Here is a 23,925-nt window from a genome sequence, read left to right as displayed (position 1 = left end):
TCTATAGGTTAGGGTTTCGGTCCTACCAGACTGCCCTGCTCCCCACTTTAGGTGCCAGGCTCAAGCCCATGCAGTTCTTCTGACTGACTGGTTATAAGCCAGAGGTTAGCATGATTCTATGCCTCCACGTGTTTACCAGCCCAGAACCTCTCTGAACCCAGTCCTTCTGGAGTTTTTTAGGAACTTCATTACATAGTCATGACAGATTAAATCACCAACCCTTGGCAATTGACTAAACTTCTAAGCTTTCTCCCCCTGGACGTTGGGGGATGGGACCAAAAATTCAAGCTCCCTAATCACACGGTTGGTTCTCCTGGCAACCAGGTCCCATCCTTGTGATCCTTGTGTGTGTATTAGTCACTCAGTTGTGTCTGAGTCTTTGTGACCCTTTGGACTGTAGTCTGCCAGGCTCCTCTGTCCATGGGGTTCTCCAGGCAAGAATGCTGAAGCAGGTGGCCATATCCTTCCCCAGGGGACCCTCCCGACCCAGGGATCGAGCCCACGTTTCCCGCACTGCAGGCAGGTTGCTTACCATCTGAGCCGCCAGGGAAGCCCGGGTTCCATCCTCGGGTGGGTCCAAAAATCACCTCATTGATACAGTGAGTGACACCTTCCCTGCTCTTGGGGCTTCCCTGATAGCTCAGTTGGTAAAGAATCCACCTGTAATATAGGAGACCCCGGTTCGACTCCTGGGTCAGGAAGATTCGCTGGAGAAGGGATAGGCTACCCACTCCAGTGTTTTTGGGCTTCCCTTGTGGCACACTGAGCACGGGAGGCTGTGACTGGCGCACTAAGCGTGGCCGACAGGAGCTACCCCACGTCTGAGGTCAGGGGCGGAAGCTGGGAGGACCCCATGCTCGACAGGCAGCGGCCAAGAGGAGTTACCCCAAGTCTGAGGTCGGGGGCAGAAGCCGGGAGGACCCCATGCTCGACAGGCAGCGGCCAAGAGGAGTTACCCCACGTCTGAGGTCAGGGGCAGTGGCCAAGAGTGCCAGGCTGTGACAGCGCAGGAACGGCCGAGAGGAGCCACCCCGCGTCCGAGGCCAGGAGGGGCAACCCCACCTCCAAGGAGCGATGGCTGCGCAGGCACAGGAGGGCCTAGAGGAGCTATCCCACGTTGAAGGTCAGGAAGGGTGGTGGTGAGGAGATACCCCTCATCCAAGGTAAGGAGCAGCAGCTGTGCTTTGCTGGAGCAGCTGTGGAGAGATACCCCACGCCCAAGGTAAGAGAAACCCAAGTAAGATGGTAGGTGTTGCAAGAGGGCATCAGAGGGCAGACACACTGAAACCATACTCACAGAAAACTAGTCAGTCTAATCACACTAGGACCACAGCCTTGTCTAACTCAGTGAAACCAAGCCATGCCCGTGGGGCAACCCAAGATGGGTGGGTCATGGTGGAGAGGTCTGACAGAATGTGGTCCACTGGAGAAGGGAATGGCAAACCACTTCAGTATTCTTGCTTTGAGAACCCCATGAACAGTATGAAAAGTCAAAATGATAGGATACTGAAAGAGATACTCCCCAGGTCAGTAGGTACACAACACACTACTGGAGATCAGTGGAGAAATAACTCCAGAAAGAATGAAGGGATGGAGCCAAAGTAAAAACAATACCCAGCTGTGGATGTGACTAGTGATAGAAGCAAGGTCCGATGCTGTAAAGAGCAATATTGCATAGGAACCTGGAATGTCAGGTCCATGAATCAAGGCAAATTGGAAGTGGTCAAACAAGAGATGGCAAGGGTGAACGTCGACATTCTAGGAATCAGTGAACTAAAATGGACTGGAATGGGTGAATTTAACTCAGATGACCATTATATCTACTACTGCGGGGCAGGAACCCTCAGAAGAAATGGAGTAGCCATCATGGTCAACAAAAGAGTCCGAAATGCAGTACTTGGATGCAATCTCAAAAACGACAGAATGATTTATGTTCGTTTCCAAGGCAAACCATTCAATATCATGGTAATCCAAGTCTATGTCCCAACCAGTAACACTGAAGAAGCTGAAGTTGAATGGTTCTGTGAAGACCTACAAGACCTTTTAGACCTAACACCCAAAAAATATGTCCTTTTCATTAGAGGGGACTGGAATGCAAAAGTAGGAAGTCAAGAAACACCTGGAATAACAGGCAAATTTGGCCTTGGAATGTGGAATGAAGCAGGGCAAAGACTAATAAAGTTTTGCCAAGAGAACGCACTGGTTATAACAAACACCCTCTTCCAACAACACAAGAGAGGACTACACATGGACATCACCAGATGGTCAACACTGAAATCAGATTGATTCTATTCTTTGCAGCCAAAGATGGAGAAGGTCTACACAGTCAACAAAAACAAGAGGAGGAGCTGACTGTGGCTCAGATCATGAACTCCTTATTGCCAAATTCAGACTTAAATTGAAGAAAGTAGGGAAAACCGCTAGACCATTCAGGTATGACCTAAATCAAATCCCTTATTATTATACAGTGGAAGTGAGAGATAGATTTAAGGGCCTAGATCTGATAGACAGAGTGCCTGATGAACTATGGAATGAGGTTCGTGACATTGTACGGGAGACAGGGATCAAGACCATCCCCATGGAAAAGAAATGCAAAAAAGCAAAATGGCTGTCTGGGGAGGCCTTACAAGTAGCTGTGAAAAGAAGAGAGGCGAAAAGCAAAGGAGAAAAGGAAAGATATAACCATCTGAATGCAGAGTTCCAGAGAATAGCAAGAAGAGATAAGAAAGCCTTCTTCAGCAATCAATGCAAAGAAATAGAGGAACAGAATGGGAAAGACTAGAGATCTCTTCAAGAAAGTTAGAGATACCAAGGGAACATTTCATGCAAAGATGGGCTTGATAAAGGACAGAAATGGTATGGACCTAACAGAAGCAGAAGATATTAAGAAGAGGTGGCAAGAATATACAGAAGAACTGTACAAAGAAAGATCTTCATGACCCAGATAATCATGATGGTGTGATCACTCACCTAGAGCCAGACATCCTGGAATGTGAAGTCAAGTGGGCCTTAGAAAGCATCACTACGAACAAAGCTAGTGGAGGTGATGGAATTCCAGTTGAGCTATTTCAAATCCTGAACGATGATGCTGTGAAAGTGCTGCACTCAATATGCTAGCAAATTTGGAAAACTCATCAGTGGCCACAGGACTGGACAAGGTCAGTTTTCATTCCAATTCCAAAGAAAGGCAATGCTAAAGAATGCTCAAACTACCGCACAATTGCACTCATCTCACTCACTAGTAAAGTAATGCTCAAAATTCTCCAAGCCAGGCTTCAGCAATACGTGAACCGTGAACTCCCTGATGTTCAAGCTGGTTTTAGAAAAGGCAGAGGAACCAGAGATCAAATTGCCAACATCTGCTGGATCATGGAAAAAGCAAGAGAGTTCCAGAAAAACATCTATTTCTGCTTTATTGACTATGCCAAAGTCTTTGACTGTGTGGATCACAATAAACTGTGGGAAATTCTGAGAGAGATGGGAATACCAGACCACCTGTCCTGCCTCTTGAGAAATCTGTATGCAGGTTAGGAAGCAACAATTAGAACTGGACATGGAACAACAGACTGGTTTCAAATAGGAAAAGGAGTACGTCAAGGCTGTATATTGTCACCCTGCTTATTTAACTTCTATGCAGAGTACATCATGAGAAATGCTGGGCTGGAAGAAGCACAAGCTGGAATCAAGATTGCTGGGAGAAATATCAGTAACCTCAGATATGTAGACGACACCACCCTTATGGCAGAAAGTGAAGAGGAACTAAAAAGCCTCTTGATGAAAGTGAAAGAGGAGAGTGAAAAAGTTGGCTCAAAGCTCAACATTCAGAAAACGAAGATCATGGCATCCAGTCCCATCACTTCATGGCAAATAGATGGGGAAACAGTGGAAACAGTGTCAGACTTCATTTTTTGGGGCTCCAAAATCACAGCAGATGGTGATTGCAGCCATGAAATTAAAAGACGCTTACTCCTTGGAAGAAAAGTTATGAGCAACCTAGATAGCATATTCAAAAGCAGAGACATTACTTTACCAACTAAGGTCTGTCTAGTCAAGGCTATGGTTTTTCCTGTGGTCATTTATGGATGTGAGAGTTGGACTGTGAAGAAGGCTGAGCGCTGAAGAATTGATGCTTTTGAACTGTGGTGTTGGAGAAGACTCTTGAGAGTCCCTTGGACTGCAAGGAGATCCACCCAGTCCATTCTGAAGGAGATCAGCCCTGGAATTTCTTTGGAAGGAATGATGCTAAAGCTGAGGCTCCAGTACTTTGGCCACCTCACGCAAAGAGTTGACTCCTTGGAAAATACTCTGATGCTGGGAGGGATTGGGGGCAGGAGGAGAAGGGGACGACCGAGGATGAGATGGTTGGATGGCATCGCTGACTCGATGGACATGAGTCTGAGTGAACTCCGGGAATTGGTGATGGACAGGGAGGGCTGGCGTGCTGTGATTCATGGGGTCACAAAGAGTCAGACATGACTGAGTGACTGAACTGAACTGAACTGTGGCTCAGCTGGTAAAGAATCTGCCTGCAATGCAGGAAACCTGGGTTTGATCCCTGAGTCAGGAAGATCCCCTGGAGAAGGAAATGGCTACCTACTTCAGTATTCTTGCCTGGAGAATTCCATGGACAGAGGAGCCTGGCAGGCTACAGTCCATGGGGTCGCATGCGACTAAACCACCGTTGTCACCTTTCCAATGAAGAGGCTTCTCTGTGGCCCTTAGCGCCTCTGGCTAAGGTGTGTTTCTGCCTCAGGCTCTCTCTTCTGTCTGGCCAGCCACCCCAGGGAGCTCTCCTGTTTCCTTGAATGTCTTCCCAGCCTGCCTGAACTTCCTCCCTGCTCGCCTTTTCATACTTTGATCTTACAGGACTGCGCTGGGCCTGGGGACCTTGGCCGTGGGGGCCTTTTCCACTCTCAACGTTCATCATTTTAGTGTTTGCTCTTTCTGATGGAAGCTCTCTGCAGGCTCCTAGGCCACACGGATACTTTTCTTAGATGATCTCTTCCTGTTTTCCTTGTCAGGAAACTTGTCAGATTTTTTTTCCAGCTCTCCTGACAATATCTGTTTGTTTGTTGGCTTTTTCCCTCCTGTATAAAAGTTAGTAGTTGATGATTAGAAGGCAGGACAAAGAATGTCCAGAGGCTGATTAAAAATGGCAGTTTATAATTGATTCACATGTAAGAGATGCAATGCCACAATACTACAGAAGTTTCCAGAATAAGGGGACTCTTGAGTATTGAGGATGAGATGGCTGGATGGCATCACTGACTCGATGGACGTGAGTCTGGGTGAACTCCGGGAGTTGGTGGTGGACAGGGAGGCCTGGCGTGCTGCGATTCATGGGGTCGCAAAGAGTCGGACACGACTGAGCGACTGAACTGAACTAAGTATTGCGAAGTGTAGGAGGAGTATGGAGTCCTTGTCAGGGAAGTGCCCGTCTGGCCAAAGTAGAAGGTAGGAAGCCTGAGAAGTTCTTCACTGCCTGCTCTGTGGGACTCTCTTCTCTCCCGGCATCCAGCTGGCTGGTGGGCATGCAGTGGGCACACAGCCACTCCTCTGCCCTGCAGGGCTGGGCACTCGGGGCCTGAAGCAGCACCCACAGAGTCACCGGGGATCCAGGAGGCAGGCCCCCCTCATCCCAGGTAGTGCCCCACCTTGCAACTCTGGCCCTGAGTCTCACCGACCCCCTTCTCTGAATGTTTTGAAATTTATGTTCATAAAGCCTGGGAGATCCGGGTACCTCAGACAGTAAAGAATCTGCCTGCAATGCAGAAGACCTGGGTTAGCACCCTGGATCAGGAAAAATTCCCTGGAGAAGGAAATGGCTGCCCACTCCAGTGTTCTTGCCTGGAGAATTCCATGGACGGGGAGCCTGGCGGGCTACAGTCCATGGGGTCAAAAGAGTTGGACATGACTGTGCGACTAACAGTTTCACTGCTTTTCACTTTTCTTAAAGCCTTCTCTACGCTCGTGGCCCCTGACTGGTGGGGGAGTGGGTAAAATGCCCTGTGGTGTTGTGGAGGCCGGGTAGGGACCGGGGCGGGAGGAAGCGTCCTACCTTTGGATCTCAGCTCTTCGAGGAATGTGTTAGTCATGATCAGAAGAGAGGGTGGAGAGAAGGGGGGACAAGTGTTGGGGGTCCAGGAGTCTGGGGGCGCCCAGAGGAGGGGGCTGAGGGCTCACCCGGTGGAAACGACAGGATTTGGGATGGACTGGAGCGGGCAGGGGGGGAATCCAGGAGACTGGGCTCCAGCCTGAATCAGTGATAGTGCCCACGGGGCTGGGTGATATGGAAGGAAAAGCTTGGGGTGAGGCAACCTGAGCTCCTCTGCAGGGTCTGGGGGCTGTCAGATTGGAGGCAGGGTCTGGGCTTGGGCTGGGTCCCAGCTGCACACCGCTCTGAAGCCTTTCTTGGCTCTTTCTTCCTGGAGGGAGCGGAGTGAATTGCAGGGGAGGCAGCAAGGCTGAGAAATGGAAAGCAGGGTCCTTGAGGAGAAGGAGAGTGGGGCGGGAGGGCGGGTGGCGGGGAGGATGTTTGTGTTTGTTACCACATGCTGGCTTCCCTGATTGGAACATCGCTCCCCCCAGCTCGCCTCCAGGACATTTTGTGACCAAGCATAACACTCATCCTTCAAATTGCTGCGAATTTATTTACGGTTTTTGGTGATTGCATGTCATGTGCACCCTGAGAAAAACAAGCAGGGAATCAAAAAATGATGATTTTTTCCTGGAAAAGCATGCCCATTCTAGGCCTGCAGTGACAGCAAGAGCCAAGGCAAACATTCAGTTGAAACCAGAGCCGCTGAGGAGCCGCCTTCCTGGTGGCTGTCGTGGGCTGGGCGGGGATTGCGACACGGCCGGCCCAGGGCCAGGCCTTGTCTGGGCTGCGTTTGGGGCAGGTGGGTGGTGGGTCACCAAGGGTGGTCGGGGGCGGGGAGTGAGGTGTGCCCCGAGAGGCCCAGGGAACTTCTGTAGGAACGGAAGGGTCTTTCTGGGACGTTCCTCACCCCTGAGCAGGCCTCACAGACTGTGAGCAGGAGCTGCGGGGGAAGGCCATAAGATGGGAGTGTGGATAAGAAAGTGAAGGCTGTCTCTGACTCTCTGCAACCCCACTGACTATAGCCCACCAGGCTCCTCTGTCCACGGAATTTCCCAGGCAAGGATACTGGAGTGGGTTGCCATGCGCTTCTCCAGGGGATCTTCCCAACCCAGGGATCGAGCCCAGGTCTTCCGCATTGCAGGCAGATTCTTTACTATCTGAGTCACCAGGGAAGTGGGAGTGGGGGAGGAACCGTGAATCTCTGAACTTCAGGGAAAGGGGACCCGGCCAGAGCAGCTCCTGGTTCGCTGGGTACCTTAAGGGAGACGTCAGGCCTCCCGGCCAGTGGGAAGGATGGGGCCAAACCCAGCTCTGTGTGCAGAGTGAGCCTACAGACGTGAGTCAGTGAAGTGATTTTTGTCTCTCTGGCAAAAAGCAGGCTAATATGGTGGGAGTGGAGGAGAGGCTTGCTGACTTGGTATGCGGAGAAGTAATCGCAGTTTTCCTGGCTTGGAAGTGTGATGACCCCCCGCAGACTCAAGGGTCCATGGACCACCTGGTGAGCAGCCTCCTTGGTACAGCTTCCTATGATTCCATGGATGATGAATTTTTATGCCTTTATGCTTGTGTTTTGGATAATGTGGAGGTAGGCATCAACTTGAAATGGGTCCCATCCTCCCGCCTTCTACAAAGGGTCATCCCACTTACATGGGCTTGACAGTTTGGGGGAAAAGAGCCTCAGAAATTCAGCCTCAATTTAAGTACCTGCTCCGCCTGGTGGCTAAGGTGCCTGTGTGGCTGGGCAAGCATGGTGGGCGTCAGGTAGCCCCCAGGTTGAGCAGGACCTGACTTCACAGAAGCTAAGAGAGCTCTGTGCTGGAAATCGCAGGAGTTCTGTTTTCCTTGGGCTGTGACGGGTGCAGATTGAAGATCTATTTGCAGTGACAGCACTGGGTTTTGGGAACACATGTTGGCTATTGTTTGGGATTTCCTTCTTTATTCCCTGTTAATTTATGGCACTTACTGTGAGCTGGATGTCAGTGTAGGGGAAAACAGCATCCCACAAACAGAGACATGTCATTCTTACCAAGGGACTGATGGTATTTGGAAAACAGGGACGCTCCAAGGAAAATATTCTGAGTGTCAAGGATGGAGCCATTGTCTGGGCTGGGAGGTGTTTCTTTGAGTCATCTGAGGGTTTTACTGCTACAGCTTGGGCTGTCTGCATTTCTCTCTGCTTCCCAGGCCTGAGAAATGTGCTGTGCTGGCCTGGGTGCAGCCTGTGATTTTGAAGATGCCTTTCCTAGATAGACTAGCTCCAGAGTGGGTTTCTTTCTGCCTCCAACACCCTGCAGTCCAGCTGGGCCTCAGCATCCAGGCACCCCCATCTCACTCCATCTTCCTTGATTTAAAATCTCCACTCATGGAAACCAAATTGCTGAAGGCAAGAAGGGCCTGAGACCCACAGGGAGGCTGATGCAGATACAAGGCCAACCAGATGTTCCCTTCTCCCTGGCAGAGAGGCGCCCAAGTTCACAGGGCGTGTGGGGAAGTGTTTTCCTTTAAGGAAGACGTCTGTATGGAAATGGTAGCCTGAGTAATGCGATGTGACAGTTGCCATGTCAACTCGTGTACTTTCCCCCTCCCCTCAAATTATTGACTGGCCCAGTCAATGTTGCATAAAAGTCATGCAATGCCTTGGAATGTGTTTATATGCTGTCCTCTGCCAGGACTTTTCAGCATTTTTTTTTCCTACGTGTATTTTGCTTTCGGGAAGATGGCCTGTCACTTTGGTTTAACTGTGCTCTATTTTGGGGTAACTACATATTTCTTAGATTTGTAACAGGTCTGTGGTGGCTTAGACTCGAGGAGCAACCGAGGGAGGAGGCTGGGGGACAGCAGGCAGACCCGCCTGAAGCTCCTTCAGCTGTGACTGAAGAAGTGGGAACCAGGGGCCAGTCCGTGAACAACTGGCAGTTATTGTGGGGAGGTAAGGGGTGTGTGGGCTTCCCACGTGGCACTAGAGGTAAAAACAACCCACTTGCCAATGCAGGAGACATAAGAGGTGAGGATTTGATCCCTGGGTTGGGAAGACCCCCTGGAGGATGGCATGACAGCTCACTCCAGTATTCTTGCCTGGAGAATCCCTTGGACAGAGGAGCCTGGCGGGCTACGTCCAAGGGGTTGCAAAGAAGCGACATAGCATGCTTGCAGGGGGTGTGCGTGTTTGTCTGTGAGCTTGTGTATGCACACACATGAAAACTCCTCCCTCCTGGGCTCCTGTGATGGCGTGGGGCATGGACCTTCTCTGACTCTGCTCAGCTTGGGTTGTGTATCCCGCTGGCCATGCTGACCTCGCTGTCTCACACCTCTCCCACATCCTCACTGCCTCCTGGTGTAGCACCCACTTCCTTCTGCTCAAGCCCCACCTCGCATCTCTTCTGCCTTAGGGCCAGTTTGGCTCACAGGTGGTCTTCCCTGCCCCCAGGCTTCCCCTTCCCGGCAGCGTGACTGCTGAGCTCAGCCTTTCCTTGATCTTCATACCCTCCATCATCCTCCCTGGCTCCAGCCTTAACCTGCCCTGAATCAGGTGTGATCTTCTCAAGCAATGTTTTTGTTCTTCTTAACCTCAAAAGGGCTAATTCTTCCCACCTGGGCCCATCCTGCATGTTCTCTTCATAAACCACTGCTCTGATCATGTCTATCATTGACTGGACTCCTCCAGAGACTTATTACAAAGCCAGTACCTCAGCCTGGTCCCCAGGCACCCCAGCGTCGGAACCTAGTCTGGCTCATGCCTGTTCTTGGAACTCTGCCCCATTCCCTCCAGACAGCTTGCTATGGTCCGAATGTCTGTGTCACCCACCAAATTTATATGCTGAAATCCTAAACCAGGTGATAGGGTTGGGATGTGGGGCTTTTGGAATGTGCTTACGTCTTGAGGGTGGGGCTCTTTCAAATGGGATTAGCGCCCTTATCAAAGAGACCCCAGAGGCCTCCCTTTCCCCTTCTGCCAAGTAAGGACACAGTGAGAAGTTGGCTGTCTGTGGCCTGGAAGGCTCTCCTCAGAACCTGACCATGATCTCAGGCTCCCAGCCTCCACAAGTGTGAGAAGTAAATCTGTATTGTCATACGCGGTGCTCTCTCACAGCTGCATGAATGGATGAAGACACGGCCCTTGCGTGGTTTTCTGGTGCTGCTCACATCTGGGCTGCTGGTCATGGTGTGTTTGGTCCTGGCCTGGTGGCCTGTCTTGCTCCTGCTGAGCAATGTGTTCTGTCCTAGGTCCCTGGTGTCAAGTGTCTGCTGAATAAATGACCACCTCCTTCCTGTCTCAACGTGCTGAACGAGGTTCATTCCGTTAAGATCTTTCCTGTTGGCCTCTCCATGCTCATCCGTGTCTTGCCTTGCCACCTCCTCACCTCTCCTCTCATCTCTGTCTTCCCTACTCTGCCAGCCTTCCCAGGGCCTGGTCCTGGCTCTGTCATCCATCTCTCTGTCCATTCTGCCCCTGGAGTAAGTATAGTCGTTAGAGCTGCTACTGCTAAGTCACTTCAGTCGTGTCTGACTCTGTGTGACCCCATAGACGGCAGCCCACCAGGCTCCACCTCCCTGGGATTCTCCAGGCAAGAATACTGGAGTGGGTTGCCATTTCCTTCTCCAATGCATGAAAGTGAAAAGTGAAAGTGAAGTTGCTCAGTCATGTCCGACTCTTAACGACCCCATGGACTGCAGCCTACCAGGCTCCTCCATCCATGGGATTTTCCAGGCAAGAGTACTGGAGTGGGGTGCCATTGCCTTCTCCAGACACTGTAAAACCCGTGAGACCTGGTTCATGTCCAGTTCCAACACTGCTGTTTGCAGGCACTTGACTTTGAGTTTCCTAACCCCTCTGAGCCTCACCTGAGGGGGAGAAAAAAGAAAAAAGCCAGGTGCTTGGTAGGTGCTTGGACATGTGGTTCTGGAGAATATTGCTTTAAAACAGTAACAGTATCATATTCCTCTCCTACTCTGAAGCATGGTGGCCGCTGATGGTCTGTAGGGTGTGGCCCTAGAGGCCTCCATGGCTGGAGGTTCTTTATGTCCCAGGTGCTGTCTCCTCCTCCAGGCTGTAGGTGTCTTAAGTCAGAGTCTAACTTGCATTCCTCTGGTGGCTTTATTACGCGCTCTGTTCACAATAGCTACTCAGCATGTGGGTTGGATGACCATGTGCTTGAGGATTGTGGCCTCTGGAGGGCCCTGAACCACCCAGCTGCTCCCCTATCCTCGGTACTGGCAGATGAGAAGGCCCAGCGAGCAGGGCACACAGGCCACCGTCCTCCGCCAAGGTCACCGATCCTTGTTCCTTCAGGTCCTTCTCAGGAGAGCTCCCCACTGCCACAGCCCTCCTGCCGCCCCGTGCCAGGTGACGGGTGGCAACCAGCTCTCCCGCACCCAACTTTTAAAAGGTGATTGCTTTATGTAAAGATATTTAAATAAAAAAGGATTTAGCTCCATTAAGAAATCTTAGGCAAAGTGAAAGGTTTAAAAATCTTGGGAGCTTCTGGGCAGGTGAAAGTGTGTGCCTTGATCAGGTATGGTTGTCCTCACAAGCCTGGGAGGAGGAAGCAAGGCACGTGACAGTCGGCTAACGCTCCCTGATGGAAAAGGACCAAGCGCGGCAGGTAGGAGCGTGTCCCCACTCACACTGGGAGGTGGCGGACAGGATGGTAGTGGTCAGTGTGGTGAAGAAAGGCAGACATTTCCCATGCAAACCGGAGCAGGAAGTTTGGCAAGGGAGCTCCCAGGAAGAAACAGGGTGTTAGCAAGAGCTTCCATTGTGTCCCTGACAAAAGCCAGCAAATAACAAGGGCTTTTCATGCTTCTTTGGAATCCCAGAGCAACACCTGAAGCAGGTGGAGGAAGTCTTTGGAAATGACCGAAAAGCTTCAGACACTTTGGGTAAAGCAGCTGAGTGAAATGAGCTGTTTCAGCAAAACTGTGTAAAGACTAGGCTAAGAGGATGTTGAGGGCTCCATGCGACAGATGGGGGACCCAAGGTGGGGCAGGGGGTCATGCAGCTAGTAACTGAAGAAGCTGGACTCTGAGCCCCACCTGGCGCTGAGCCCTGTCTTCTCTCACACCGGGTCCACAGGGCCGTGTCCAAAGTGCTTCCTGTTGCGTCTCCCTGTTGGCACTGGTTTATGTCTGTAGAGGTGGCGTCTGTGAAGAGTGAAAGTTATGTGTTGAGATTTATTTCTCGCACGTGGACGTCCGTTTGTTCCAGCACCGCTTGTTAGAAAGACTATCTGTGTTCTCCTGTGTTGCACTTGCTCTTCCGTCATGCGTGTGTACTCAGTCGTGTCTAACGCTCTGCAACCCGGTGAACTGCAGCCCTCCAGGCTCCTCTGTCTATGGGATTCTGCACGCAAGAATACTGGAGAGGGTTGCCAGTTCCTTCTCCAGCTCCTCTGTCAAAGCTGACTACGTAGAAGTTGACTACATTCATGTAGGTCTGTTTCTGGGCTCTACATTCTGTTCCATTGATTTGTCTGTTCACCTGGTGCCGTACTGTCTGGGTTACTGCAATCTGGAAGTTGGGTAGTGTCCATTCTCCAGGTTTGTTCTCTTCTAGTATCATCTTTTGCCTCTCTTGGTAAACCTCAGAATCATTTCAGGGAAATCCACAAAATAACTTCTTGGAATTTTCGTTTGGATTGTATTGCATCTATACGTCAAGTTGGGAAGAACTGGCATTTTGATACTATTGAAGCTTCCTATTCAAGAACACTGAATATCTCTTTTTTAGTTTTTCTTTGATTTTGTTCATCACAGTTTTGTAAATAATTTTCCTCGTATAGCTTTTATACATATTTTCTTAGATTATTAAATGTAAATATTTCATTTCGTATAGTATCTCATTTTGGGGGGTTGCTAATGATGAAAGTGAAAGAGGAGAGTGAAAAAGTTGGCTTAAAGCTCAACATTCAGAAAACTAAGATCATGGCATCTGGTCCCATCACTTTATGGGAAATAGATGGGGAAACAGTGGAAACAGTGTTAGACTTTATGTTTTTGGGCTCCAAAATCACAGCAGATGGTGATTGCAGCCATGAAATTAAAAGACGCTTACTCCTTGGAAGGAATGTTTTGACCAACCTAGATAGCATATTAAAAAGCAGAGATATTACTTTGCCAACAAAGGTCCATCTAGTCAAGGCTATGGTTTTCCTGTGGTCATGTATGAATGTGAGAGTTGGATTGTGAAGAAAGCCGAGCACCAAAGAATTGATGCTTTTGAACTGTGGTGTTGGAGAAGACTCTTGAGAGTCCTTTGGACTGCAAGGAGATCCAAACACTCCATCCTAAAGGAGATCAGTCCTGAGTGTTCACTGGAAGGACAGATGCTAAAGTTGAAACTCCAATACTTTGGCCACCTCATGTGAAGAGTTGACTCATTGGAAAAGACCCTGATGTGGGGAGGGATTGGGGGCAGGAGGGGAAGGGGACGAGAGAGGATGAGATGGCTGGATGGCATCACTGACTCCATGTACATGAGTTTGAGTAAACTCTGGGATTTGGTGATGGACAGGGAGGCCTGGCATGCCACAGTCCATGGGGTCACAGAGAGTCAGACACGACTGAGTGACTGAACTGAGCTGAACATAAATGGTATTGTTTGTAATTTCAAATTCCACTTGTCCATTGCTGGCATGTAGGGAAGTGACGGGCTTCTACATGTTAGCCGTGTTTGCAGCAACCTTGCTATAATCGATGTTTGCCCCTCTGCCTCTCCCATGTTTAAGCCTAGCCCAGCACACTGCTTGAGGTGTCCTGAGTGTGGCCTTGGGTTTGCCTGGCTCTGTGCCTCTTCTCAAGGGTTACCCTGCCCTCACCTGTCGTCTCTGCCTGTTCTGACACCTTACCTGGCGATCTAGTACCTGATCTGGCCAACTTCCTATGGACACTTTCCCAGTTCAGTTTAGTTCAGCCACTCAGTCGTGTCTGACTCTTTGTGACCCCATGGACTGTGGCATGCCAGGCCTCCCTGTCCGTCACCAACTCCCAGAGTTTACTCAAACTCATGTCCATCGAGTCAGTGATGCCATCCAACCATCTCATCCTCTGTCATCTTCTCCTCCCATCTTCAATCTTTCCCAGTATCAGGGTCTTTTCCAATGAGTCAGCTCCTTGCATCAGGTGGCCAAATTATTGGCACTTCAACTTCAGCATCAGTCCTTCCAATGAATATCCAGGAATGACTTCCTTTAGGATGGACCGGTTGGATCTCCTTGCTGTCCAAGGGACTCTCAAGAGTCTTCTCCAACACTTCAGTTCATAAGCATCAATTCTTCTGCGCTCAGCTTTCTTTATAGTCCAACTCTCACATCCACACATGCCTACTGGAAAAACCATAGCTTTGACTAGATGGACCTTTGTTGGCAAAGTAATGTCTCTGCTTTTAAATATGCTGTCTAGGTTGATCATAGCTATCCTTCCAAGGAACAAGCATCTTCTAATATCTCAGCCCCTCAGCAGAACTGACCCTTCCTCTGGGTCCTCTGGACTCTGGCTCCCAGCTTGATTCCAGCATCTATCACATCCTGCCCCATATTGCAGCAGCTTGTTTAGCCCTCTCTTCTCTGCAGGCTACCGATTCCCAGGGGCAAGGATGCAGACTTACTCAGTGGCCTCTGGGGAGCTGGGCCATTTGTGCGTCCAGAAACTCAGCCCCAGCTGGTAGAATTCAGTTCATCCTGCTGAGCCTTGATGAAGCTAGGCTGCTGGGAGTCAGCCTCACTGTCTTAACTTGTTTGGGAAACCTTGGGTTGTCACAGAATACAATCCATTACTGGCATCTTCTTTGTTGTCACCTGTCACTCGGGGGGAGATGGGCACTAAATCAGAGCAGTGAGGCTGGCCTGTCACCCACAGTGCCCTGTGGACTGTTGACACCACGGTTCAGTCATTTGCAGGGGTCCAGTCTCCCAGGTCCTATGTGGTGGAGACCCAGAGGGTTCTGATCAGGATTCTATTTGTCTTTTAAAACTACAGATGTGCGGTTTCTACTTTGTGCCTCTCGGAAACTGCTGGCCCCAGTGTCTCGGAAGTGATGCCCCGAGGCTGGCGGCTGCCTGTCCCCCGAGGATCCACCTTTTGTCCTTGCTGAGCTGGGAACAGCCGCTCTCCAAGGGTTCCACCCCGTTCCTCCTGCCTGTCTCCTCTTGACTGGGTCGCAGGCTTTTCTGATCAAAAGCTGCTGTTCTTTGGAAGGCTGATTCTCTTTTTCAAGAGTCGTTTCTGAGACAATGCATTTTAAGCCTATTAAATTTGATCAGACTTCACCTTCATTGTTATGTATACTTAACAGCTTAAGATTAGTTTTGAAAAAAAAAAAAATTCCATCTATTCTATGACAACTTGTGTGGCTAATTAATGCTCTGCAGTGCACCGTGAAACTTTGCAAGGCACCACACAAACAGCAAGTTGTAACACATTTCCTGTTTGAAACTGTCTCAGTAAATTGAACATCTGTATTATAAGTAATACACCATGTTAGTAAATGGAACATCTTTTATTGATTTACCTTGTTAAGCAGGAAAATAATCCTTATGGTTTTATAAGCCACCTGAAAGTTCTAGTAGGTGCCATTTGGAGCATGAATTTAGTTGAATAAATGAAGGCAGATGTCAAGCATTTAATTGGCTCTTCTCTCTTTCAGTTGGCTCTATCACTTTTGTAACTGTTGTTGGAGAAGACGAAATTCACCACTGGTATGAAACTGACAGTGAATTAGATGCTATTGGGTTTTGAAAAGAAGGAACTGGCTGTGCAGAGTTAGTGCTCAATAATAGCTAATGTCATCATTTGGTCTTCGATTCCTCCAAGAGCAGAGAGGAATAGGGAGGAAGGTGGTGGCAGCTTAACTCGATTGCCTCACAAAATTTGTTTTAAAGTCTTGAGCCTGACGTTAAATGTTCAAGGAACTTTTGTTTTCTACTCTGGGTTATTTTTCTTCAATTCTCCAGCTAAAAAGATTTGACTGGGAAGTTGTATTTTTTTTAATCTTGTGGCTTCTAGACCCCTGGAGGCTCAGATACCTGTCTTGAGAAGCAGGTATAAAAATGGCAATAAAAGTAGTATAAAAAGATAGTGGAGGAGGACTGAACTATGGTACATTCAGACAATGGAATATTTTAGCACCGAATACAGTGCTGAAAATGATTTTGAGCTATGAAATATCTGTGTCTTTATGAAAAGACCTGTGCTCAGTCGTGTCTGACTCTTTGTGACCCCCTTGGACTTTAGCCCCCCAGGCTGCTCTTGTCCATGGAATTTTTCAGGTGAGAATACTGGAGTGGGTTGCTGTGCCCTCCTCCAGGGGATCTTCCCGACCCAGGGATGGAACATGAGTGTCTTGTGTCTCCCGTATTGGCAGGCAGATTCTCGACCACTAGCGCCACCTGGGAAGCCCCATGAGCAGACACGAGAAAGTGAAAGTTGCTCACTCGCGTCTGACTCTTTGCGACCCCATGGACTATACAGTCCGTGGAATTCTCCAGGCCAGAATACTGGAGTGGGTAGCTTTTCCCTTCTCCAGGGGATCTTCCCAACCCAGGGATCGAAGCCAGGTCTCCTGCATTGCAGGTAGATTTTTTACCAGCTGAGCTACAAGGGAAGCCCAAGAATACTGGGAGTGGGTAGCCTATCCCTTCTCCAGGGGATCTTCCCCACCCAGGAATCAAACCAGGGTCTCCTGCATTGTAGGTGGATTCTTTACCAACTGAGCTATGAGGGAAGCCCCATGAACAGACATAGAGCAAACTTAAACGCATTTCACTGTTAGTTCAGTCGATCAGTTGTGTCTGGCTCTTTGCGACCCTGTGGACTGTGGCACACCCGGCTTCCCTGTCCATCACCAACTCCCAGAGCTTATTCAAACTCATGTCCATTGAGTCAGTGATGCCATCCAACCATTTCATTCTCTGTTGTCCCCTTCTCCTCCTACCTTCAATCTTTCGCAGCATCAGGGTCTTTTCCAATGGGTCAGTTCTTTGCATCAGGAAGAAACTAATCTGAAAATGCCACATACTGTATGACTCCAACTATATGGCCTTCTGGAAAAGGCAAAACTATGGAGACAGGAAAAAGATCAGTGGTTGCCAGGGGTAGGAGGTAGTAAGAAGGGATGAGCAGGCAGAGCACAGAGAGCTTTCAGGGCAACGGAAATACTCTGTGTGATATCGTAGTGATAGATACGTGTGATGACACATTTGTCCAAACCCATAGAATGTACAGGAGTGAACCCTGATGGAAACGTCGGGTGATCATGAAATGTCAGTTTAGGTCCATCGGTTGTAACAAATGGCCCACGCTGCTGGGAGATGATGATAACAAGGGTTGTGTGTCCGGGGAGGGGAATATGGGAAATCTCTGTTCGCTCCTCTCAATTTGCCATGAAACTAAAACTTCTCTTTTAAAAGCACTTAACTTGCTTTTAAAAATACTTTTGTTTATTTATTTCTGGCTGTGCTGGGTCTTTGTTGCTGCAAGGGTTTTTCTCTGGTTGCGGAGACTGGGGGTTACTCTCTCATTGTGGTGGGCAGGCTTCTCATTGTGGTGGGCACGCTTCTCATTGCGGTGGCTTCTCCTGTTGCAGAGCATGGGCTCCCGGGCATGCAGCCTTCAGTAGCTGCAGTACATGGGCTCCGTGGTTGTGGCTCCCAGGCTCCAGAGCACAGGCTCAATAGCTATGGTGCAGGGGCTTAGTTGCCCTGCAGCATCTGGGGTCTTCCTGGATCAGGGAGCAAACCCATGTCTCCTGCATTGGCGGGCAGACTATTCACCCCTGAGTCCCCAGGGAAGCCCTAAAACTTCCCTTAAAAAACAATCTTTAAAAAAAAATTTGCCAGAAAGCAGCCAAAGTGACTTCAGTGTTTTAAAATGTGATTTTTAAGCCACGAAAGGAGAGCTGCCCTGTTGGGAGATAAGAGGCGGAGGCCATGACTAGATTTGCCTTTGGAGCAGCTCTTAGGATGGAAAGATTGGCAGCAGAGACTGGGACAGGGGACGGTTGGGGACAGACCAGTAGGCATCCGGGGCTCGGGGCGGTGGATCCTGTTTGGAGGCGGCAGGTGGAACGATGGGGCCTGGCGGCTGCAGCAGGAGCAGGGAGGAACTGGCGTGTCAGTTAGCAGATGCTGAGTGCCCCTGCCTGCCTGGCCCTGAGCTGGGTGTTTCACATCTGATCCTCATCCGAACTTGTCAGCTACCTCAGCTGATCAGCCTGGGTAGTTCCGAAGAGAAAGCTGGCGCCTGGTGAGACTGAGGGTGTTCCAGATCACCTCTACTAAGCAGCAGGTATTAGTCACTCAGTCATGTCTGATTCTTTACAAATCCATGGACTGTAGCCTGCCAGCCTCCTCTGCCCGTGGTATTCTCCAGGCAAGAATACTGGAGTGGGTAACCATTCCCTTCTCCAGGGGATCTTCCTGACCCAGGGATCAAACTTGGATCTCCTGCATTGCAGGTGGATTCTTTATTGTCTGAGCCACCAGGGAATCCCCCATGTCCAAACTCAGAGCGGGTGGAACGGGTCTCAGTGACTGTCTCAGAACGTGGGGGCAGGAGTGGGGTAGGAGAGATGTCTCTACACTCCCTCTCCTGTAGGTCCTAGCCCCAGAGTTCTCTTTCCCAAAGACCCCCACCACCCTTGCACAATTTGCCCCATCTACAACTGACCCATCTTAGAAAGAGCATTAAGCTTGGAGTCCTGGGTCTGAGGGCCAGACCTGACCTCAGCCCTCCTTGCTGGTTGCCTTTCCTTCTCAGAATGTCAGTGTCTTCAGAAGAATGCAGACGTCAATTTCATTGTGAGAATGAAAGAAAAGCGTGTAAAAGAAGCCAGTGCCAAACCCAGCACCCAGGATAATGAGGGCTCATTCCATGCCCTTAGATAATGTTGGGTTTGCCTAAATTTGTGGAGTTCCAAGTTGGGTCATATAGTTGGACTTTAAAAAAAAATGTAATTCTCATCCATTGAATTTGTCAGTACTACTGTGTAGCCTCTTGCACCCAGTAGCCCTCGGGTACATTCTGTGTTGGGGTCGTTAGGCCATCTCTGCAGACACCTGTGAAGTCCTTTCAGGTGAGAGTGGTCGCTCCGTCCTGGTGAGTGCTCTCAGACAACTCATCCTAGAAACATCATCTCTTTTCTCACACATAAACTTTTCTTTGCATCTTGACAGTGGCTGCAAGCTGATAAAGCTGCCCCTTTGATGGCCATGTGCACCACATCATTTTCTCTTGGCTTTCTCTTTCAGTTGTGGCTGTTTATGTGAAGCAGTCCTGGTGGACCACTGAAGATGTGCTAAGGACCTCTGATCCTTCAAGGGAAGGTCTGATGCAGGTGAGGCATTGCAAACTTAAGTGGATATTGTGAGACGGGTTGTAAAGGTCAGCGTACTTACTATTGTGTTAGTAAGTTAGTCTACCCCTGTGGATTCGTTTTATAGAACTGCTCTAACAAAGTGCCAGCAGACTGGGTGGTTTAAACAACAGAAATGTGTTATTTCCCAGTCCCAGAGGCTGGAAGTCCAAAAGCACGGTGTTGGCGGGGTCGGTTTCTTCCAAGGCGGTGAGGGAGAATCTATTCCAGGCCTGTCTCCTAACTTCAGCTTTCTTTGGCTTACCAGTGGTGCTCTTCCTTTATCTTCCCAACTTCATCCCTCTGTCCCTGTCTGGCTCTGTCCAAATTCCCCTTTTCTATATGGACACCTGTCATGTTGGATTAGGACCTCATCTTGATGTGGTCAAGATCCTTTTTCCAAATAAATCACATTCACAGCACTGGGGGTTAGGACTTTAATATCTTTTTGGTGGGCACCGTTTCATCTATAATACCCCACCTTCAAGAAAAATAGTGTTAATGGCTATATGTAACAGATAGCTGGCTATTGGTAAATCTCTCTTGCCTTCCTGAGTGGCCTCTGCTGTCTTAATTCTGAAACATTAACCCACATCATCTCTCTAGTGTGTAGGGAAGTTTTATTACATTCCAGTAGATTTACGGGACTTCCCTGGCGGTGCAGAGGTTAAAGCGTCTGCCTGCAATGTGGGAGACCCGGGTTCAATCCCTGGGTCGGGAAGATCCCCTGGAGAAGGAAATGTCAACCCACTCCAGTATTCTTGCCTGGAGAATCCCGTGGACGGAGGAGCTTGGTGGGCTACAGTCCACGGGTCGCAAAGAGTCGGACGTGACTGAACTAAGTTTTATTACATTCCAGTAGATTTATTGGTACTTACTATGAGTTAGATATTGTGCTAGATGCTGGCCTGTGTATTACCTAGACTTTTGACAGGGATTATCTGACTTCAGAATCTTTAAGGTATTTGGTTTGTAGACAAAGAAATTGAAGCTGAGCCACATAGCTAGTAAGTGATTTAAGTGGACACAAACTCTATCCTCTCTGATGGCAGGCCTGGTGGGCTTTGAGGTGCTGTGGTTTTATAGAGACTAAGGATGGCAAAGGTAAAGTTTCCCTGTGGCTAAGGATGTGCAGGATCTTTTCATGTGCTTTTGGTCCATTTTGGGGAAAGTAGTTATGAAAATCCTTGGCCCACTTTTTAATTGGATTGACTTTTTACTGTTGAGTTGTAAGAGTTTTTCTTAGATGCAAGCTCTTATTGCATATATTGTTAGCAAATATTTCTGCCCTTTCTATGGGTTATCTTTTTCAAGTATGTTTCAAGGTTATCACTTCCACCAGCTTTGTTGAGGTACAAGGTGGCACAAGTGGTAAAGAAACTGCCTGCCAATGCAAGAGACGTAAGAGACATGGGTTCAATCCCTGGGCTGGGAAGATCCCCTGGAGACGGGCATGGCAACTCACTCCAGTATTCTTGCCTGGAGAATGCCATGGACAGAGGAGCCTGACGGGCTACAGTCCACAGGGTCACAAAGAGTCAGACATGACTGAAGTGACTTAGCATGCATGCATGAGATTGACATATAACACTGTGTAAGTTTAAGGAGGGCTCAATGGTAGAGGATTGCCTGCCAAGACGTGGGTTCAGTACTTGGGTCTAGAAGATCTCCTGGAGGAGGAAATGGCAGCTCACTCCAGTATTCTGGCCTGGGAAATCCCATGGACAGAGGAGCCTGGCGGGCTACAGTCTATGGGGTCGCAAAAGAGTCATATACGACTTAGCGACTAAAGAACAGGTTTAAGGTGCTCAGTCTTGCTTTGCTACACTGATACACTGCAAAATGATTACCACCACCGTGTTAGTTAAGCCTGCATCATATCACCTAATTGCCATTTCTTTTTGTGTGGTGACCTATGCTCTTGGCAACTTTCAAGTATATAATACAGGTATCATTAGCTACAATCACCGTGCTATGTATTAGACCCCCAGAACTTGTCCATCTTAATATTGCAAGTTTGAACCTACCGATCATCTTTCCCTTTTCCCCACGCCCAGACCCTGGCAACCACCACCTAGCTAGCCTCTGTTGCTGTGAGTTTGACCCTTTAATGTTACACGTATAGGTGAGGTCGTGCACTGTTTGTTTTTCCCCTTATTTCACTCAGCATCATGCCCTCAAGTTCCATCCATATTGTCACAAATGGCAGGACGTTTTCAGGTCTGGTTTTAATTGATTTGATAGATATTATTTTGAAAAGGGCTTTCTTCCAGTAAATTAACGGTGGCTGGAGGTTCAGCAGATAAGCATGATGTACTCAGTGAGGCTGCCTGACGTAGCTGTGTGTGTCACTGTCCATAGATAAAGCAGGTGGCATGAGCGACTGGGTGTTCTAAATTCCAGGAACAATCTGGGTTCTCTTTAAATATACATACATACATACATTTATACATACATATATATATACATAGTTTTTTTTCCAGAACAAGAGTGGTAACTTCCTTTGTGTATCAATTCTAAATTTAGACGAGGAAAGCCCTCACATTTTCTGAAAATGTGGCTAATGTTGTGAACAGAAACCGAGTGTTAATTCCGCTTAATGAACCAGGTTGTAAAGATCTGTCTGCTCCAGCTGTGTGTGGGGATAGTGTTCCTCTCAATTTATAGAACTTGGGGTCTTGACTTCTTTCCTTTTAATTGCATTCTATTTCTTAGCCAGCTCTTTTTCACAAATTACCAAACCAAACCAAACTGAAACCCAACTTCCTTAGTATTCTTTCTGTGAACATCATTAGTGGCCCTAATTGAGGGATTAGAACTGGATCTTAGTTTTTTGTTTTCAGAAATATCTCTAAGTCAGAATCACATGTCATACATCCCCCCCCAACACCCCGCTCCCTGTAATGAAATTGGACAAATTAAGTGCATTTTCTTTTTTTCCTTTATTCTCCTGCCAGGTTTTGATTGGTTATTTCCCTTATGCCAGATGCAATCTGTTTTTCTCTTCTGGCTTTCCTCTGAACTTTTTGGTTTTATAAGTTGAAAAATATAACCTCCCACATCACACCCGTTGGGTTTCGTGATGAACTAGTTATTCTTAAAGTCAGAACTTGATTTGGCTGCTACTGTCTGAAATACAAAATTGGGGTGGCTTCTCAGAGTTAAGCTGGTGTGGCTTTTGCAAATCTTTTTCTCATCTAAGATTTGGCTCCAGATGAAGGTGAAATAGTTTGCATTCTGGGCCAATTAATAAGTTTATTGGCACTAAGCACTTTGTGCCATTTGTTAGAGGGCCGCAAGCTGATTTATTTTTATTACTGAAGCATCTGAAAAACATACAAGTGTTTGACAGACCACTGAGGCAGTCTTCTCCCTTGACTTGTGGAAGAAACAAACTGAAATGAACTGTGAGTTGCTGAAGCTCTCCCAGCAAATCTAAGTCGAGAAGCCACAACCACAACTGATGATGATGATGATGATAAATATTTAAGGGTCAAGGATTAAATATAAAGAGCTTCCCTGCTGGCTCAGCAGTAAAAGAATCTGTCTGCAATCCAGGAGACTCAGGTTCAATCCCTGAGTGGGGAAGATCCTCTGGAGAAGGAAATGGAAACCCACTCCAGTATTCTTGCCTGGAGAATCCCATGGACAGAGCCTGGTGGGCTACAGTCCATAGCGTCACAAAGAGTTGGACACGACTGAAGCCACTGAGCACAGCACACATTAAATATAAAACCAAGCATCATATTTATGTCAAACTTACGGACTTCCCATGTGGCACAGTGGTAAAGAAAATGCCTGCAGTGCAGGAGAAGTGAGTTCAATCCCAGAGTCAGGAAGATCCCCTGAAGGAGGGCATGGCAACCCACTCCAGTATTCTTGTCTGGAAAATCCTATGGACAGAGGAGCCTGGTGGGCTACAGTCCAGGGGGCTGCAAAGAGTCAGACACAACTGAGCATGCGCGCAGCAGCAGTTCCCTCTCCCAGAGCCCTAATGGATGAAAATGCAGAAGGGAGCAGCCTTCTGGGCTGCAGCAGGTCCACTGGCCTGGGACTCAGAAGTCCTGGTTTGGGGTTTCAGATCTGGCCCGCCTTTGGCAGAGCCCTCATCCAACTGTCTTAAGTCCTCTCGTGAACAAGGCAGTGAAATAAACAAATGTAACTGCTTACCCTCTTTGAGCTTCAGTTTCCTCACCTGTAAACCAGGATTTCCCTCATGGCTGGTAAGAATCAATCGTAGCATGTGGGTGGCAGTCTCAGCCCAGGCATTAATAATACTCTTGCTGATTTCATTGTGGTGCATACGAAACGGTGATAAACACCCAGGCCCTTAGGCTGTCATATGGGAATGTTGTTGGAGTAAAATCTAATAATACTGACATTGTGTCACTGGCTGTTTGGTTTTACCTCAAGTGCCACATTTTAGTGGTTTCTTGTAGTTGTCCAGAGGGCTGAATTTGGACTGTATCTGGGCTCAGTC

General features: G+C 48.5%; 1 protein-coding gene across 1 annotated transcript in view; it reads left to right on the top strand.

Moving 5' to 3' along the window:
* Positions 1-23,925, top strand: part of LOC120875374 (protein FAM169B-like) — an 85,298-nt gene that overhangs the window by 28,967 nt on the left and 32,406 nt on the right. Inside the window, exon 4 of the mRNA XM_040257134.1 lies at positions 19,342-19,427. Within this exon, the coding sequence (XP_040113068.1) occupies positions 19,342-19,427 (86 nt within the window). The remainder of the gene's footprint in view (positions 1-19,341; positions 19,428-23,925) is intronic.

Source organism: Oryx dammah, unplaced genomic scaffold (assembly GCF_014754425.2).
Source record: "Oryx dammah isolate SB20612 unplaced genomic scaffold, SCBI_Odam_1.1 HiC_scaffold_16, whole genome shotgun sequence".
Lineage (NCBI taxonomy): Eukaryota > Metazoa > Chordata > Mammalia > Artiodactyla > Bovidae > Oryx > Oryx dammah.
This window is presented reverse-complemented; position numbering and strand designations above follow the sequence as displayed.